Genomic DNA, 18,553 nt, shown 5'->3' with positions numbered 1-18,553 from the left:
CTGCGTAGCTAAGTGAACAGGCACGAGATCTGAGAGGAACCCGAAAGTAGCTGTCGAGTTACTAAAACGTGAATAGCAAGCTCTTAGCGGTTCAGACTGTATTCTCCCTACAATAAATAAAGTGAATCTTTTAAATCTTACAATATAAAAAGGCCGCTGGATTACATCTCAGCACCAGACCGGTACTTGAATCCGCTCGAACAGTACGCTCCGAGATACTATACTAGATCCGATCCGAAATTCATAGCAACGACGGAACGTAAGGTTGACGTGTTCGCAGCTTCAACCGAGCATTCTTGGTTTCCGCGCCGTCTCCGAAATCCTCACGCAATTCCGACCAACTCGACGAGAGCGGAGTGTTCGCCGCTCTCCTAGATTACGATCCGACCGCTCCAGCTAGACGGACCGTGGGTTTGCGAGTTCGCTGTCCCGTCGAGACTTCTCGACTCCGACGAGCTATCCTCGACTTCGCGTACGGAGAATTCTTTGCCCAATCGAAGGTACTCGATCTCCGATCGCCTCCCCCCGTACATCTGGGAATACGCGGATAACACACGCGGTTACGATAGTCACGGTTTTACCGTACTCGCAAAAATCATAACCACGCCGAAATACTGTCGCGTATCACTACATTGTATTCCGCGCACTGTCAAAATAAACACGGCCTTGCCGTACCCGCGTCCGACCAACCGTGCCCGGTTTCTCGCGCATCTCGCGCGCCATCAAAATAAACACAGCCTTGCCGTGCGCAGATGACGCCCAATTTCAATAAATCAAAAGTAACGCCGGAATAACTAACACAAATCCATTGTCACGCGCTTCTGATATACAGAGCCGATTTATCACGCAATTATTATAGCGCACCGAATACCTGTCGCGCTCACATTATTACTCGCGCTCTGTCATCAGTCGCGAACCCGCTTCGCGGGATATGACACGATTATACTTTGACCACAGCCGGAAGAGACAAAATAAATAGACTTAATTACACCCAACGTCTACTGTGTGTCTCTCCCCTTTCACGAGCCCTCATTACGATCGAATTATCCGACCTCGCGAAAGCGGATCTGTTACAAGTAATTTTATATAGTGTTCTAGTAAATTTAATAAAATTTACGTCACAATCAGCCACAGTTACGCTATTCTGAAGGATGTCAATCACATGGGGCGTATAGCGCACAATGCGTAATTAATACAACCAATTGTAGATCAGAGTTTCCATTGTACATTTTAACGGAAATGTTAAATAGATTTGCGATTGGTTGTTGTAACCTACAACGCATCTCGAAAAGTGACGAAAAGTACGCGTTATGGGGATCTCAAGCTTTGGGTTCCCGTATAAAGTGCGCATATTTTATACGTGAATGAATATTTATACGTGAAGCTTTGCATTTAGCAGCATTTTTAAGATAATAACGCACGTATATGCGTCGAATTGATCTTAATATCTAGTTTTATACCGATGTTTCTTTACAAATATAACTTGCTTTTTTATAAGCAGTCTACGAGCAGTTTTAAGAAGCCAAGATCAAGTTTTGCTAGAAATAAAAGGAAAAGATGCAGATGCGGCAACGGTGATACTGCAATACCCGGGAAACTTACCTATTGCGATCAAAGGTGTCTTCATTACGTGGAAAGTAAATCTTGCATAGAATGTAGATGTAGAGATTGCAGAAATCCTCATACGGCAGATGGATTAAAGGTGAGTTAATTTACTTTATTTAGAAAACTTGCAATTTGTCTAATTCATATATATGTGTATATGTCTGTGCATGTTTACTATTTTCTATATATTTGTGTAAATATTTTGTACATGAAAAACTGAAAAATTTAATTGAATGTTTAACACATTCCATGCCACGTGGGTCGTTCCCACTGGACTTTCAATTCAGATCATTTAATATTTTTGCTATTAAATGCTATTAATATTTTTACTATTAACATTATTATAAAATATTTTGTAAAATCATGTGATGATGCCTAAATACGCATAGTGCAAGTTGTCATACCATCTAGTCTCGGAATAGAATTCACATCCCACTATTTAGATATTCTCAAGCTTCATATGTCAAGATTTGTTGTTTTATTCATTGTCCCATCAGGCTAACAAGCACTTGATTACAGTTATTACGGTAATATGCATATAATCAGAGAATTACATATATATTTATTTTCATAAAGTATAAAAATATATAATATATAAAGAAGAAAAAAAACGGATATGTACATACCATATATGATATGTACAAATATATAAAACAAATATGCACTTGTATATCTCTAGAACAATGAGACTATAATTATTATACATAATTCTTTTTTTTTATTTTATAACAATAATGTTACATATTCTTCTTATTTGTTTTGTTCTGTAAAACATTTTGAAAATTACACATTTTCTTGATAATAATAATTTTTTCAATCTTATAAATATTATATATATCATAAGCAAAATTATTAGCCTTAACAACATGAGGTGACCAACGCGATATGAACGAAAAGTCACCAAAAATCAATCGGGCACAAAACATGTTAATCATAATGACAGTCAATTTTGTCTGTGAGATTTATCATCGTTATAATGTATCATCTGTTATTTTATTATATATAATGCGTTATATGCATTAACATGTTTTAAAAATGTGCAAATGCTTATAACTTCTGCTGAAAATTGTTCTGTTAATTGTGTAGCATAAAAGGCAAGTTTCATACATTGAGAAAATATTTCTCAAATATCGATTGACTATGAGTATAAATATATTGTTGCGTCCCTGCGGGTCGTCTGTGACCGTTATTCCTGAATCTGCTGTACCCGTCTCCGGGAGAACGTTGCTAAGGGTTGTTGTTAAATAACGGCGTTCATCTGGAGAGAGATCGGCCATCTTAGAGTCTCGCGACGGATGCCATTCCGGGCGGACGTATTCGAGATTACGATAACCGTTATTGTTCTGTGTTCCTTGTATAATAGTGTTCTGTGTTATTATATTAAAGTTCCTTTCGTTCTTTCAAAGGAGTGTTAATTATTTACTTGCGGTACGCGAGTGTCGGTTGTGTCACGCGGATTCGAGTTATATCGATTTCGATCCGCGGACGCAACAATATATTTCTAATAATTCTATATATAATTCTAATAATTTTCTATGTAAGCGTATATTTTATTCATATTTTATATAAATACGGTAATTATATAACATTGCACATTTTATAGATACACATGAATATACATTGAAGCAAATTTTGAGTTAAGAGGATGCCGGAGCGACGGGCGAACTCCGACGGGTTAGCGCCCTCATCTAAACGTAACTGTGTAATAGTGTCGGTATATTACCAACGCTTTATAGTTACGTTATCGACAGTATTACGTAGAATAATTAGAGTCAGGGACATATGCATATTTTAGACAGAGCAATAAAACCCAACTTTTCGCGTTGTGTTAAATATATGGAGACAGAAAAAATGTTGTATTTCTACTGCTCTATCTTGTACAAGCAATTTTAGAGCACAGATGTCTGTGTCGCATACATATTTTGAACACAATAATATAATATTGCTCATATTGGCTCTTTTGATTTTGTCATGATGTGCATATATATCTAGGGTGTATAAAAAGTACCGGGACGGTGAAATATCTGAAAAACAGCATTTTCGAAAAAAATGTTTCAAATAAAAGTTGTAGGGTTTCAAAAGATCTATTTATTAGATATTATAAGTTTGACCTTGGGTGCCGTCGCCAAGGTACATATATATATATATATATTGTTGCGTCCGCGGATCGAAATCGATATAACTCGAATCCGCGTGACACAACCGACACTCGCGTACCGCAAGTAAATAATTAACACTCCTTTGAAAGAACGAAAGGAACTTTAATATAATAACACAGAACACTATTATACAAGGAACACAGAACAATAACGGTTATCGTAATCTCGAATATGTCCGCCCGGAATGGCATCCGTCGCGAGACTCTCAGATGGCCGATCTCTCTTCAGATGAACGCCGTTGTTTAACAACAACCCTTAGCAACGTTCTCCCGGAGACGGGTACAGCAGATTCAGGAATAACGGTCACAGACCAGGGACGCAACACTACTCCCCCTCTTCAAGATTGTCGTCCCGACAATCAATGGTAGAAGGGCTCTTCTAAATTAAATGGGTTGATCGTTGTCCTCCTCTTCCAAGGCGTTGACTCCAGGGTGCCTTAATGACTTTCTGCTCTACCCTGAGCTGCTGCTACAGGTTACCGAGCGCCATTATTTATCGGCCCCAATCACACACCCTCCAGGAATATACAGGATACTGCCATCGAACCCGCTTGACAAGAATATCCAATGTCGATTCCAGGGTACAAAAACGGTTTCCTGCCCTACCCTGAGCTGCTGCTGCAGGTTACCGAGCACCGTCAAAATCCAGAACCCAATCGACTTCGATAAATCTTGAAATTGCAGTAGCTGTCCCCCGTTCTTCGCCTGATTTCCGGAAATATCCAATGCTGCTGTATCTCCGCATCTCAACATAAGAGAGCGAATCTTCGGACAAGAGGGGGGTAACACCCGTGGACCCACCATCCTTCTAAGAGGACACCTCAAGTCCCTGTCTCGGCATTCGCCCTTCGTCCCACGGGAAAACCACGGTCAAAAACCGGGGAGAGACAGAGTCTTCAATGATGGTATTTGAAGAACAAATTTCGAATGAAGATTCTATAAAACATCTTCTTCAATTCCTTAAGAAAAAGAAACAGAAAGAAAATTAACAAATATCAAGTAACATAAACCATAAATCGGGTTTCGGATGTGATTTAAATCTGTCTTTCATGATACGAAGCTAATCGATCTAAATGAACTATTTTATTTCTATGCCTTCTAGACTTCCGGATACAATAAACAACATCATTAAGCTTCTTAATTATTTCATAAGGACCTTCCCAATTGCTTTGTAACTTGGGAGACCTACCAACAATCCTACGAGGATTAAACAATCAGACTTTCTGTCCACACTCAAAATGAATTTGACGAGCCTTTCGATCATAGTAAGCTTTTGCTCTTGAAGACTTCATATTTAAGCGTTGCCTAACCCTATTATGAATTCTATTCAATTTTTCTTTTAGTTCCGTCACATAACTTTCTTCCGAAACATCCACTCCAACTTCTGGAGGACTACCACGAAGAAGATCTAAAGGTAGTTTCAAATCTCGACCAAAACATGATTCGGCTGGAGAAATTCCTGTAGTCTCGTGTTTAGCTGACCTATAAGCTAATAAACACATTCCTATCCAACGATCCCAATCTCGTTGATTTTCCGCAACAAGCTTAGCCAAATAATTTATAATTGTTTGATGCTGTCGTTCGACCAAACCATTGGACTGAGGATGAAATGGGGTAGTTCTGGTCTTTTTAATTCCCAATAAACTTGGCAATTCGTGGAAAACACGAGAATCAAAATTCCTCCCTTGATCGGTGTGTAATTCTGAAGGTACACCGTATCTTGAAATTACTTGATTTACGAAGATTTCCGCAACAGTATTCGCCCTGAAATTCTTCAATGGAAAAGCTTCGACCCATTTGGTGAAACAATCAGAAACAACTAATAAGTATTTATTCCCTGTAGAAGATGTCGGAAATGGACCCAAAATATCCATTTGCATTCTCTCAAATGGAACTCCAGCGTTATAAATTCGTAATTCAGATTTCCCTTTATCAAAAGGTCCTTTTTTAGCAATACAAACGTGACAAGACCTGCACCAATTTTCAACGTCCTGCTTACAGGTGCCCCAATAAAATCGTTTTCGGATCTTTCCCAAGGTCTTGTTCACTCCGAAATGTCCACCAGAAGAAGAATCATGAACTTCTTCCAAGATCTGCCGAATTCTCCTTTGTGGAACTACAATTTGAAAAACAGAAGTCTATAAATTAGGAGATTCCCACTTCCTAAATAAAACACCATTTTTTAAAACGAGAGAATCCCACTACGACCAATAAATTTTGGAAAACAAATTTTCTGAAACAATTTCCTGCCAAGAAGGACGCTGATCCTTTTCTTTTCCAAGTAAGATCTTCGCTATCGCCGGATCTTCTAATTGATCCTTCCTCCAATTTCCTAAATTTTCCAACCCAAAGACAATTCTTCCAACGAATTCCTCCTTTTTCAAATCAATTTTGTTGCAATAGTTGCAATTGATTTCTGCACAAGGGCGTCTCGATAATCCATCAGCGTTCCCATGAAGTTTCCCTTTTCGGTGAAAAATTTCAAAATCATATTGCTGGATTCGCTCTAACCATCGCGCCATTTGTCCTTCTAGATTTTTGAATGACATCAACCACCGTAAAGAAATGTGATCAGTTCTAATCACAAATTTACGTCCGTATAAATAGTGATGAAATGACTTCAATGAATCTATAATAGCAAGTAACTCTCGTCGAGTTACACAATAATTCCTTTCTGATTTCCCCAACACACGACTATAATAAGCAATAACTTTTTCTGAGCCGTCCTGAATTTGAGATAACACTGCGCCAATACCATGGTTTGAGGCGTCAGTATCAAGAAAAAATTGACCTTTATTCCTGGGAAAAGATAAAATAGGAGAGGACATTAAATGTTTCTTTAATTCCTGAAAAGCTGATTCGCACTGTTTCGTCCACACAAACTTTGTCAAATTCTCGGTCAAAGAAAATAATGGCTTAGCTATTAAAGAAAATCCCTTCACAAATTTTCTATAATAAGAACAAAAACCCAAGAAACTACGTACCTGCTTCTTGGTGCGAGGAACTGGCCAATCCCTAACAGCAGAAATTTTCTCAGGATCCGTTGTCACTCCTCTTTCAGAGACAACATGACCGAGATATTTAATTTCCCTTTTGAAGAAAGAACACTTCTTCGGATTCAATTTTAAATTGGCAGAGCGCAAACGCAAGAAGACTTGCCTCAAATGGTCCAACATCTCGAAATTTTTACCGAAGATAATTACATCATCTAAATACACCAGACAAATCTTGGATAATTTTCGTAAAACCTTTTCCATCAATCGCTCAAAAGTAGCAGGGGCATTGCAGAGTCCAAATGGCATACATGTAAACTGCCACAAGCCATTTCCAATTGAAAATGCTGTCTTCTCTTTATCTTCTGAACGAATTTTCACTTGCCAATATCCGCTCTTCAAATCTAACGAAGAAAACCAAGAGTTTCCGGATAACTGGTCAAGTATATCATCAATCCGAGGCATTGGATAGGAATCTTTTTTAGTCACGGCGTTTAATTTCCTGTAGTCGACACAGAATCTAATCGTCCCATCTTTCTTTTTCATCAAAACCGCAGGAGACGCCCATGGACTTTGTGATTCCTCAATTACTCCTTGACGTCTCATATCCTCAATAATTGTATCTACCTTTTCCCGCATTTGTAACGGAATTCGTCGGGGAGCCTGCTTAATTGGATTAGAATTGTTCACATTAATTTCATGTGCCTCCCCATTACAATTTCCAGCCACTATTTCCTCTGAAAATATATCCTGAAAATCTTCCAAAAATCGAGCAAAAATATCCTTCTGTTTACTTGAAAAATCTTGAGATTCCTTTTGAAAGAGTTCTTTCAAAAATGGAGGAACTTCATTTGTACAATCTTCAATGCGTGAACATAAAAACTTTTCTTTTTTCTCCACACTAGGATTGCCAAAGATTGGCTCAAAAATGTTTTCCAAATTAACCATGGACAGAAAATCATTTCCCAATAAACAATCTTCAACTATATTAGCGACAAAAACCGGAAGTTCTACAGAACATTTTCCCAAGCTAATCATCACGATTACCTTGAATTTTACGGGGACTTCTTCCCCCGTGGGATATTTCAAATGAAAAGAATTATTAAGTGGGATTCGCCGCTTAGGCATTCTAACAAAATTACTCCTGATAAGAGACACATCCGAACCTGTATCAATTTTAAAATTACACAATTGTTCATCAATAAACCCTTTAAAATTAAACAATTTCTTATTATTAGTGCCAATATTATTGCTAACATTTTTACAATTACATAAATAACTCTGTAATTCTATTGGGGCTCCTTGTTCTCGCGTCGAACCTGCTCCGAACAGCTCGACAAAATTCAGTTTCCCCCTTTCTTTAAGAATGGACACTCCGCTCGAAAATGGCCTGAGCCTCCACATTGCCAACATTCTTTTACAAATGTTTTATTATCATTTGTGCCAGAACTTTTGTAAAAATTTTTATATTGTTCCTGTTTTTTTTCTTTAGCTTTATCGCCAAAATTTTCAGAACTTCTTTTATTGTCAAATTTGTTAAAATTATTTCTATTCCCGAAATCAAAATTCCTTCTTCTAGCGAAATTATTTTTATTATTATTATTATTATTGCCAAAATTGAAATTATTATTCCGTCTTTCAAAATCACTTTCCTGTATAACTTTCACCGCCATAGCCCTTTGTATGGCCATTTTCAAGGAGGTGATTCCCTCCAACTGCAGAGTCCTTCTCACAAATCTATTAGACAACGCGGTAACAAACTGCGCGCAAGCAATTTTATCTCGAACTTCGTGCGTACATTCGGGATATGCTAACTGTGAAAGCCGTTCAATTTCAGAGCCCAAGGTAGCCTCATCTTCCCCCAACTTTTGCTTTCTGTTTGTAAATTGGGAATAATATGACTGTGACAAAAATCCTTCCCCAAACCGCAATTCTAATTTGGATTTCAATTCCGCGTAATCGAGATTCTCAATATTAATAATGACACAGTCTAATACCGCACGCGCCTTTCCTCTAAGACATGATACGAGAGCGACGCTTTTCGCAGCGTCACTCCACCTATTTGCTCGCGCGATTAACTCGAACTGTGAGAAGAACTCCCTTAGCGGAACAGTCCCGTCAAAAATATCCGGCTTTAATTTAAAACCTAATTCCGTATTAATATTAATTGAATTACGCGCGTCTCTCTCAAAATTAGGCGTAACATTAGGCATAAAATTTCTGTTCATAGAGCGACTTAGCTGGTTGTTATCATCCAGCAGACGAATCCTCTGCTCCATTCCACGTAACGCTTCGTCGCGTTGGCGCAGTTGTGCCTCAAATATAGCTCGCTGCTCATCGTGTTGGCGCAATTGCGTCTCAAAATCGGTTCGCTGCTGCAATCGCTCGTCGCGTAGCTCACGGATCTCACGCATCGCTGACTGAAGCGTAACCGTTTCCAATGATGGTCCCGATGTTGTAGCCGCCGTTGAAGTCAGACGACTCCTCTTTCTCGTCGTAACTCCTGCCGTCGGCGAATTTTCCTGTTCCATCTCCATTTTTATAGACGAAAAAAAACACACAATTCTCCAGAAAATCGTCCACTCCGTTGTATCCCGGACGAGCCCCCAAAATGTTGCGTCCGCGGATCGAAATCGATATAACTCGAATCCGCGTGACACAACCGACACTCGCGTACCGCAAGTAAATAATTAACACTCCTTTGAAAGAACGAAAGGAACTTTAATATAATAACACAGAACACTATTATACAAGGAACACAGAACAATAACGGTTATCGTAATCTCGAATACGTCCGCCCGGAATGGCATCCGTCGCGAGACTCTCAGATGGCCGATCTCTCTTCAGATGAACGCCGTTGTTTAACAACAACCCTTAGCAACGTTCTCCCGGAGACGGGTACAGCAGATTCAGGAATAACGGTCACAGACCCGCAGGGACGCAACAATATATATATATATATATATATATATATATATATATATATATACAATACAATATTTTCCCCGTATATAATATGAATATAATCGTTTCTTATTCTAAAATCGTGTGTTTAAACTACGTTTTAGTATGGGTCTTGGGAATCCGTATGATATACGTGGTTCGTTTTCTTCGTATATCCTGACTGACGGTCGTTTCATATATTTCTTTTTATTTTTTATAATTGTATAAATTATTAATATTATTATAATTACTGTGGTTATTCCGCTTGTCGCCATATACGAATTGTTTTTGTGTGAAGAATTTGTCGTTATTGTCTTGCAAATCCTTGTTCATCTCTTTTAATTTATTTTTTAATTCTGTTAATTCTGAATGCTGTACGATATTCTGTTGTTCCATGTCTAGTATGTTTGTATTGTGTCGTATAAATATAATATTAATTTCCGGTAAATACGTTTCTATTTTGCTACCTTGTATGACTTCTTTTGGTTGGATCGTCATTTCTGTTGTTATTAATTTACATTTATTTTGAAGGGTAATTTGCCCTATTCCTTTAATTACTTTTCTAATCTCGTTATAATTTTCGCATTGAATTATTATTGATTGTTCGCGTACAGTTGAATATAGCCAAGTAAGTGGCTGTTGCAACGGTATCCATATCGTTTCTGTCGCAATTACATGTTTACTTTTGCAAGCCTCGTTCTGGTTTTGTGGTTGCAAGTACATTTGTATTTCGCATGGCGCGTTTGGATTAATACGGTGTATTGGTTGTTTTCTCGGACATGTATCTGGAATTTATTTGGATACATTTTTTTAAGTCGTCCTCTGTTATTATGATATACGTTAATCCTTCTCTATTAACTACGATTATTTCGTGGTTTATTTCCGCAATTAAGGAGCAATCGTTTTATGTTGGATATACTTGCAGTAGACTACGGAAAATATGTTTTTACAAGAAAATGTCTTTTTTGCTAATATATCATAAAAGGATTAATTATACAAATGAAGCGATCGCGAATATCATAAGAGCAAGCGAGGTGCAATTGTTCTACCAAAAAATCAATAAGAAACGTTGATTAAACTCTTTGATAAACAATAGAGCTGTTATAATATGTTTGAATATTCTCGCCGTTGGCTGCTAAGCCATATAGTTCCGATAAGCGGCCGATGAGTGGCGACGGCGTCGCTTGGAAAATAATTAATTTGTTAATTTTCGATAAAAAATGCAATAAATCATGAAAATAATGATGGAGCAATATGGAGCAATTAAGGAGCAATCGTTTTATGCTGGATATAGTTGCAAAAAACTATTGAAAATATATGTTTTTAAGTGAAAATGATAAATTTTACGGTTTTTATAAATATTTCAAAAATTATTAACTTTAAAAGGGGAGCAATTGTTGATTCTGACGGAGCAATTAAAGAGCAATCGTTTGAGCTATTATTTATTAAAAAATATGAACTTCCAGCGCCAACTTATTTCCGCTCAATTTGGCAACAATTTGTTATCGAATTGCTTACTGGATAATTATATATTTATAGATGGAATTACAAAAACTTTAAAAAGAAGGTGAAAAATAACTAGAGGAAGAGAAATAAGCAGCTGTTAAGATAAAAAGCAGAGTAATAATAGTATATAGTTGTAGAAAAAAGTAAAATGGAATTTCATAACAGTGCATTAGTAAGTAAAATGCTTTACAATAAAACAATCATGTCATATAATTTTGACGTATTACTTAAATTCACTAACAAAATCAAATTTACTGTTTAATACTGTTATAAGAATAATCTTATGTAATATTTTCATATTATAGATGCATCAGGCAAGAATAGATTTGGAAGAGTTGGAATAACCTCTGTTTTTGATCATTTAAGAGCAGAACTGAAGAAGGTGCAAGGAGGAGCTTAATTCTAGTTTGTTTTGGAACTTAATTATAATTATAATTATAATTAATAAATTATAATTAATAATTGTAGATACTATGGTTTATTTTTTTCTATGAAGAGAAATATATATTGATAATAAAAATATCCCTAATATTAATACTTAACTTTACTAAGTTCGTCGGTTGTGAAACGCAATACTGTTGAAATAGCATTTAACATGTGCCGTTTACTGGACGCATCATTCGTCGTTAAGTAATTTATGAATACATTCTTCAAGTATTCCAGATTGGCACCTTCTCTCGATTTGCATGCTTCCATCCTGCAGTATAATTCTTTTTTAAGTTGTGTTTCCGAATAAAGTAAAATATTTTTATAAATTGATATTTTTCTGACATATTTTGTTTTTTATTCGTTTGTAATGATTACCTAATGATATGTGTTTTCAAAGATTTGGTTTCATTCTGTTGTTGTTCTTTCATATAAAGTATTTCTCTTTGCTGTTCTCTCAATGATGCTTCCAATTCCAAAATCTTTTTTCTCGAAAATGATATTTGCACCTCTTTCCTGGCCAATTCCTGAATGTAATGCAGTATTGGAGGACTGTCATTCGTCAGTAATCCTGTTACCAAATCAGTAACCGGTTCGACAGTATTCTCGTATCTATTTATATGTGTCTTAGTTTCCGTTGCAACAGCTGTTTCCTTGTTAGGTAATAATGCACGAAATGATGTTTTTAGAGTTAATATTTCTTTATCTTTTTCCTCCACAAGCGCCATAGACCTCTCTCTTTGTCGGAATAATTGTTGTTCCAAGGTAGATATTTTATTACGAAATTCGATCTCTCTTTGATGCAATGTATGCTCCAGTTTTGAACGTTCTTCTTGAAGCAACTACAAAAATATACAATGTGATTTATTATTACTCTAATTTTAAAAATAATTAAATATATGAAAAGCTTTGCTAAGAAATAAATTTGAATTTTTGATCAAATTAACTAATGAACTCTTATGAATATATCATACGAAGAAAATAAAAGACAATCAAAAGCCAGCACGGTAATTTGTGCACACATGTTTTATTACAATCAAATTACATTGATATTTTGACTACATGATAGACAAAATCACAAAAAGCGTACGTTTCGGACCTTTCTTTTGGACCATCCTCAGTGTAATTACAAAGTATATAGAATATATTATATCAAAAATGTGACAATAATAATACGCGGGACAAGAGTAAGTCATCCATGTTGTCAGATGGTAAATGTGTGTTATGTAATATAATTTCGAGATAGAAAGGGACTGTCCAATAAAATATATTACATTAAAAAATAACTGGCAATATAATTATACCAAACTTGAATGAATTACATATGTTGTATAGAAGGCAAATGTTACACAAGGATGTTTGAGACAGAATATCTAGAACATCCTTGTGTAACATTTGCCTTCAGACAAGAAAGGTTTGTAAACACTCCTTTGTATTCATATTTAGTATGTATGTATCGTGCGATATGAAAAGACTTGACATTCTGTCTCGAACATCCATGTGTAACATTTGTCCTCTGTATAACATGGGTGACTCACTCAAGTTCGGTATAATTATATTGCTAGTTATTTTTTAATATAGTATATTTTATCGGACCGTCTCTTTCTGTCTCGAAATTACATTACATAACATTTACCATCTGACAACATGGATGACTCACTCTTGTTTCGCGTGTTATTATTGTCACATTTTTGATATAATATATTCCATATACTTTGTAATTGCGCTGAGGATGGTCCAAAAAAAGGGATCAAAAAGGAATACTTTTTATGATTTTGTCTATCACGTAGTCAAAATGTTGATGTAATTTGATTGTAATAAAATATATACACACAAATTACCGTGCTGGATCTTGATTGCCTTTTATTTTCTTCGTATGTTGAATTTTTGAGTTAACTGTTATTAATATAGTCACCTTTTGTTGATGATCCAATCGCTCTTGCAAACTTTTTTCTTTATTTAACATTTCATTGCTAATCATACGTATTCTTTCCTCTAAATTACTATTGTGCACTTTGAGGAGATTTAATTGAGTTTTATCATGATCCTTATCGTGTGTCAGAGACAGATTCTGTTTTTGTTGTTGACTACTATGAGTAATATTAGACGATATGTTATATTTGTATATTATTTGATGCTTGTAACCTTCAAATTCTTGTAAAAGCGTGTCGTACTTCTCCTTGTAATCATAATGTTCATCTCGCAAATCTAAAGTATTGAGCAATGCTAAAAATAAAATGCGTAATTAAATTATTTACTTATATTCTAATCTTATTTCACATCTTATTATCGATATATTAATAGTATTTACATTTTACATAAGTTGAATCTTTCTTCTGATTGTCGAGATCCAACAAATAAATAAACATAGCCTTTATTTTGGAAATAATTTCTTCTGGCTGATTATTCGACATTACAATTTCGTTGTGCTCAGTGTTCTGCAAAATAGCTAACTGGTCCTTCAATTTTTGAATGGCTAATTGATCTTGTTGTCTCAGTCTGTCGTAGCCCCCAACAATTTCGGAGAGTTCAGCTAATCGAGCCTCCAAACAGGTCACTCTCGCTTCGTATATCATTGCCGATCTTCTTGCTTGTTGCTCTACAGTGGTGACTCTTTTTTGCTCCTATGTCAAAACATATTGATTGTTATATTCAATGATTAAATATATAACATGCTAAATAAGATATGATGATGGATTAACTTCACGAATCGCATTCAAATGTTGCTTCTTCATCATCACCATCTCGGCTTGTAGGGAAATAAGAAGTGGCGGGGTTTCCTTTGCCGCTTCTTCGGCCTGTTTAAGTTTGGTCTTGGTGATCTCTAGCTCGGCTTCGAGGATCTTGCATTGTGTTTTATTCGCGAGATATGTCTTCAGTTGCCCCTCTAATTGTTCTTTGTTACGTTGCTCATCATATAATAATTTTTGCAGTTCTCTGTAAGAATATACTTTATACTTTTTATCATAAAATAATATGTTATCTGATAATAATTTTCCTTCTTTACAAGTATTACGCAAATAATATAATTCTACATAATAAAAAGAAATCAGATCATTAACATACTTTATCTTCTTGACAAAATCGGCATGTTCTTTCTCTCTCTCATGCCGCTCCATGATTAATTTGCACTTCACGTGTTCAATTTCGGAATGATTGACATTTTGAGCTTTCTTCAGCCTCTCCTTTAAATCTTGAATTACTTTCTCACACTGTAAACATTAATGTTCAGTTGAACAATCCTGATAATGGATGTCAGATTTCTTACTTCGTCACGATCGCTTCTCAATTGCTTCTTATCGACTTGAAAATTTGCTTCCATTTTCGACTTTTCTGCCGACAAAGTAACCAATTGGTTCATTAATATACCCAACTGATTTTTTAACTGCTCCATAGTTTCTACGTCTTCAAAATCTGTCTGACTTCCACATATCTAAAATTATAGAGATTATAGGAATATTAATAACGCGACATCTCATTAATCTTATAAAAAAAATTATTATACCTGTCGTTGATTAATAAATATATCATTTTTAGAAGTACATGATTTGTCTACATTTGGTTTATTTATCTTGAATATGTCTTCTGCATTCTTTGCATCAGGTTCTACAATCTTCTCATCTAAAAAGTTTTTTTTTTACGGAACATCAAGTCAAATAATTTTTTTAAATCAATGCATTTATATTGAATTAAATATGCAGCACACCTTTTTCATTTTGCCCTTCTGATTTGCTATCATTATTTTGTGCAATGTTCTTCTTTTTTTCAGTAGTTGCCATTATTGATTATTAAAAATGTAGTTATAATTCACCAACTAGCATCTGAAACAAAATAGTAAAATAAATTTTTATATAAAATATTAAAGTTTATTATTTCATTTATTTTTATCATTCCAGATTTTTATGATAAATAAGAAGCTTTATAAATAAATATGCTATAAGTATCTAATCTGTTAATATTATAGAAAAACTTAAAATTTAATTTTTTTTCTTGAGATTTGAAACAAAAACTAGTTTATAATTATATTGGGTCTGTTCTTTATAGCTGAACTGGCTGCACTAGTTCAGAGTTTATCTTTTTCTCTCACCGTTGGAAGGAGAAAGATAAGCTCTGAACTAGTGCAGCCAGTTCAGCTATAAAGAACAGACGTATTAGGTTAAATAAACACTTATGTATTACACTTGATGTATATCAGTTTATTGAATCATTTTATAACATATATATATAAATAAATGCTTAATCATTAATAGATGCTTGGTTAAAAGACACTTTCGTCTTCTGTATTGTTGAATTTTTCATCATTACAAATTAACCTAGCTGGGGATTCTATTTCCAATGTTACTGGCCCACTGTTCTGTATACTAACTTCCATCATTGCGCCAAATTTACCATCTATATAAATTCATTAAACACAAGTTTTTTAAAATTTTTTCACATTTAATTCACATGTATATAAAATATAAGATAAATTACATATTTGTGTTAAATTATCATAGCGTTACCTTTGATTAATTCTGGGATATATTTTCTACGCAATGTGGCAAGAAAGTTCATATAAAAGAGTTCTGATTCTTGTGCAGGCATAGCTTTATGAAAATTTAACTTATTTCCTTTCAAAACATGATACAATGTAAACTGACTAATGCACAATATCTCATATTTCTTATATGCTACACTAGCACCCCATTTTTTACCCTTGTCGTCATCAAAAAGTTTGATATTCAATATTTTTCTCGCTCTATGGTATAGAAATTTATGTTCAATTATATGCACTCATGTATATATAAATTGATAATATTATTTTATTACATGTATTCCATATCTACTGCTCCATCACCTTTCTTCATACCAATTAATACACATAGTCCATTTCCAATACTATTAATAACTTCTCCATCGACTGAAAAGTTATATTTGTATCTTATCATTGAATGATACTATTACATACTTATAAAATGAATGTATTAATTTGGAAGCTTTCCAGCAAAAAACACAGACACAATGTCACACAATTGGTTATTAAATAGAGAATTTTTAAAGATCCTACGACTTTTTTATTTGACAGCTAATCATATGATTTTATGTTTATGTGTGTTTCTTGCTGAAAAACTCCTTTTGTATCACAAAAAAATGGCAAATATTTCTCGAAAGACTTCTTACAGCACAAATTTCTATTTGTTACACATAAAAAACTTATATAAGTCTAATTATTTGAATACATATTGGGCGCATTCAGCGGATTCAACAGCTAGGTAGCAATCGAATGACGAATCGAAGACGATGCTCAACTGTTGAGTCCATTGATATATTTTTGATAGAAAATATTTCCAACCTGGAAGAAAATACCTGAAACTGAAGCTTTCGATACTCGTTGTATTATTGCTTTCATTTCGTGTGAACTGCTTAATCTCAATTTCTGCAAGATTCGTAACCATAGCTCTGTTCTTTACAGCTGAACTGGCTGCACCAGTTCAGAGCCCATCCTTCTCCTTCCAATAGGGATAGAAAAAGATAAACTCTGAACCAGTGCAGCCAGTTCAGCTGCAAAGAACAGACCCCATATGTCTATATTGGTCTAGTTTCCACCGAAGTCATCAATCCGATTTCTGTTTCAGTACGCATCGAATTTAACGTACTGTTTCCACTGAAAATAGAATAGAAGCGAAAAAGATTGATATTTCAATAGAGCCAACTTAACTTTTGCTTGTGAATGTAAATAAACATAATCCTTGACAATTTTTTAGTTAATTTTCCATTTTGATAATTAATACGAAAAACGGTAATTGTTACGAACATTGATATATAGATTATATATCGATATATTGATGGTTACGAAATAATGAAAAGTAAAAGTTGGCACCATCTACTCTCAACCGTTTCTACAGCTCCATAAAGTTAGCCGGTCAACATTCACTTTTATAACTTTTTTTTTACGAATCGTTTGTTGGTCATTTGGTAATTGTTGGCCTAATTACAATGTTTGTTGGTTAATATTTTTTTTGAAAATACGAAAACAAAATTTTGTGTGAAGCTAACCGGAAAGATAATATTTTTGTTTCAAACTTAGTTCAATCGATGCGCAATCGTTTGTTGGTCACGGAAAAAATAATTAAAACGTTTGTTGGTTCATATATTTGTCTTGAAAAAAGAAAAAAACTAATGTATTCTAATGGAATGACAAGGGAGGGGGAGGGAGAGTCGTTTGGAGTATTTTGTATGACAATGCCGTGACATATACGTGAAATTTTAAGTGCAAAAGAATACAGTACAATTATTGATTGTTTACGGACAGCATGAAAAACACAGGTATGCAACAAAAAATCTGTATATAAATAATAAGATCTAATAGTTTTCTACTATAGATATATAAATTTGATTGAGCATTGCTAGATAGACAAACATCCGCCTGCTGTAGAAAGAAAGGTACTAAATGAGAGGCCTATGTTTGTCTCTTTTCCCAGCATCTTATTGGTGATTTTTTATATGGAGAGAGACAAAATATCCTAAACCAATCACAGAGCCGTATTAGTATCTTAAGACATTACTTAAGACGGTCTTGAAATAAGAACTGACTATGCATACCGGCCTATGTTATACTGTTGAAACTGTGTATGTCATCCAAAAACTCTTGATGCATTGTGAAAAGCCGCGAGAGCCAATAACAAGTCTACCTAATTTTGAATCTTTTTTCAATATTTAGCATCTCTTTTCAATAGCAACTGCGCACACGTCGATTCTTTGCAATGCATTATGGGTTTTGGGATGCTCCTGACTTAACCTTCTTTTATATAACTTTAGTCCATTCTATATGTTTATGTTTTCTACATTGCCTATATATATAGGCAATGTAGAAAACATAAACATATGGAATGGACTATATATATATATATATATATATATATATATATATATATATATATAT

The 18,553-nt window shown here is 34.7% G+C and overlaps 1 protein-coding gene across 6 annotated transcripts; it reads right to left on the bottom strand.

The window, feature by feature from the left end:
- Positions 1 to 10,272: 10,272 nt before the first annotated feature.
- LOC138942203 (D-aminoacyl-tRNA deacylase 1-like) lies at positions 10,273 to 17,260 on the bottom strand. 6 transcript variants are annotated; one of them, XM_070312247.1, is made up of 11 exons: positions 16,978 to 17,069; positions 15,338 to 15,452; positions 15,137 to 15,252; positions 14,900 to 15,064; positions 14,698 to 14,843; positions 14,334 to 14,568; positions 13,943 to 14,255; positions 13,547 to 13,857; positions 12,010 to 12,473; positions 11,749 to 11,902; positions 10,273 to 10,484 (listed from the first exon to the last, which is right to left on the bottom strand). In XM_070312247.1, exons 2-11 carry the CDS (start codon positions 15,408 to 15,410, stop codon positions 10,371 to 10,373), a joined length of 2,091 nt encoding a protein of 696 aa, XP_070168348.1. In that variant the 5' UTR covers positions 15,411 to 15,452; positions 16,978 to 17,069; the 3' UTR covers positions 10,273 to 10,370. The 6 variants fall into 6 exon arrangements, with proteins under 6 accessions (XP_070168348.1, XP_070168349.1, XP_070168350.1 ...); XM_070312248.1 differs by lacking the exon at positions 16,978 to 17,069 and adding an exon at positions 15,811 to 15,852; XM_070312249.1 differs by lacking the exon at positions 10,273 to 10,484 and adding an exon at positions 10,498 to 10,628.
- Positions 17,261 to 18,553: the final 1,293 nt, after the last annotated feature.

This window comes from Polyergus mexicanus, unplaced genomic scaffold (assembly GCF_030449975.1).
Source record: "Polyergus mexicanus isolate NDT 795.1 unplaced genomic scaffold, iyPolMexi1.0 SCAF_21, whole genome shotgun sequence".
Taxonomy (NCBI): domain Eukaryota; kingdom Metazoa; phylum Arthropoda; class Insecta; order Hymenoptera; family Formicidae; genus Polyergus; species Polyergus mexicanus.
Note: the sequence above shows the minus strand (reverse complement) of the source record. Positions and strands in the feature narration are given on the sequence as shown.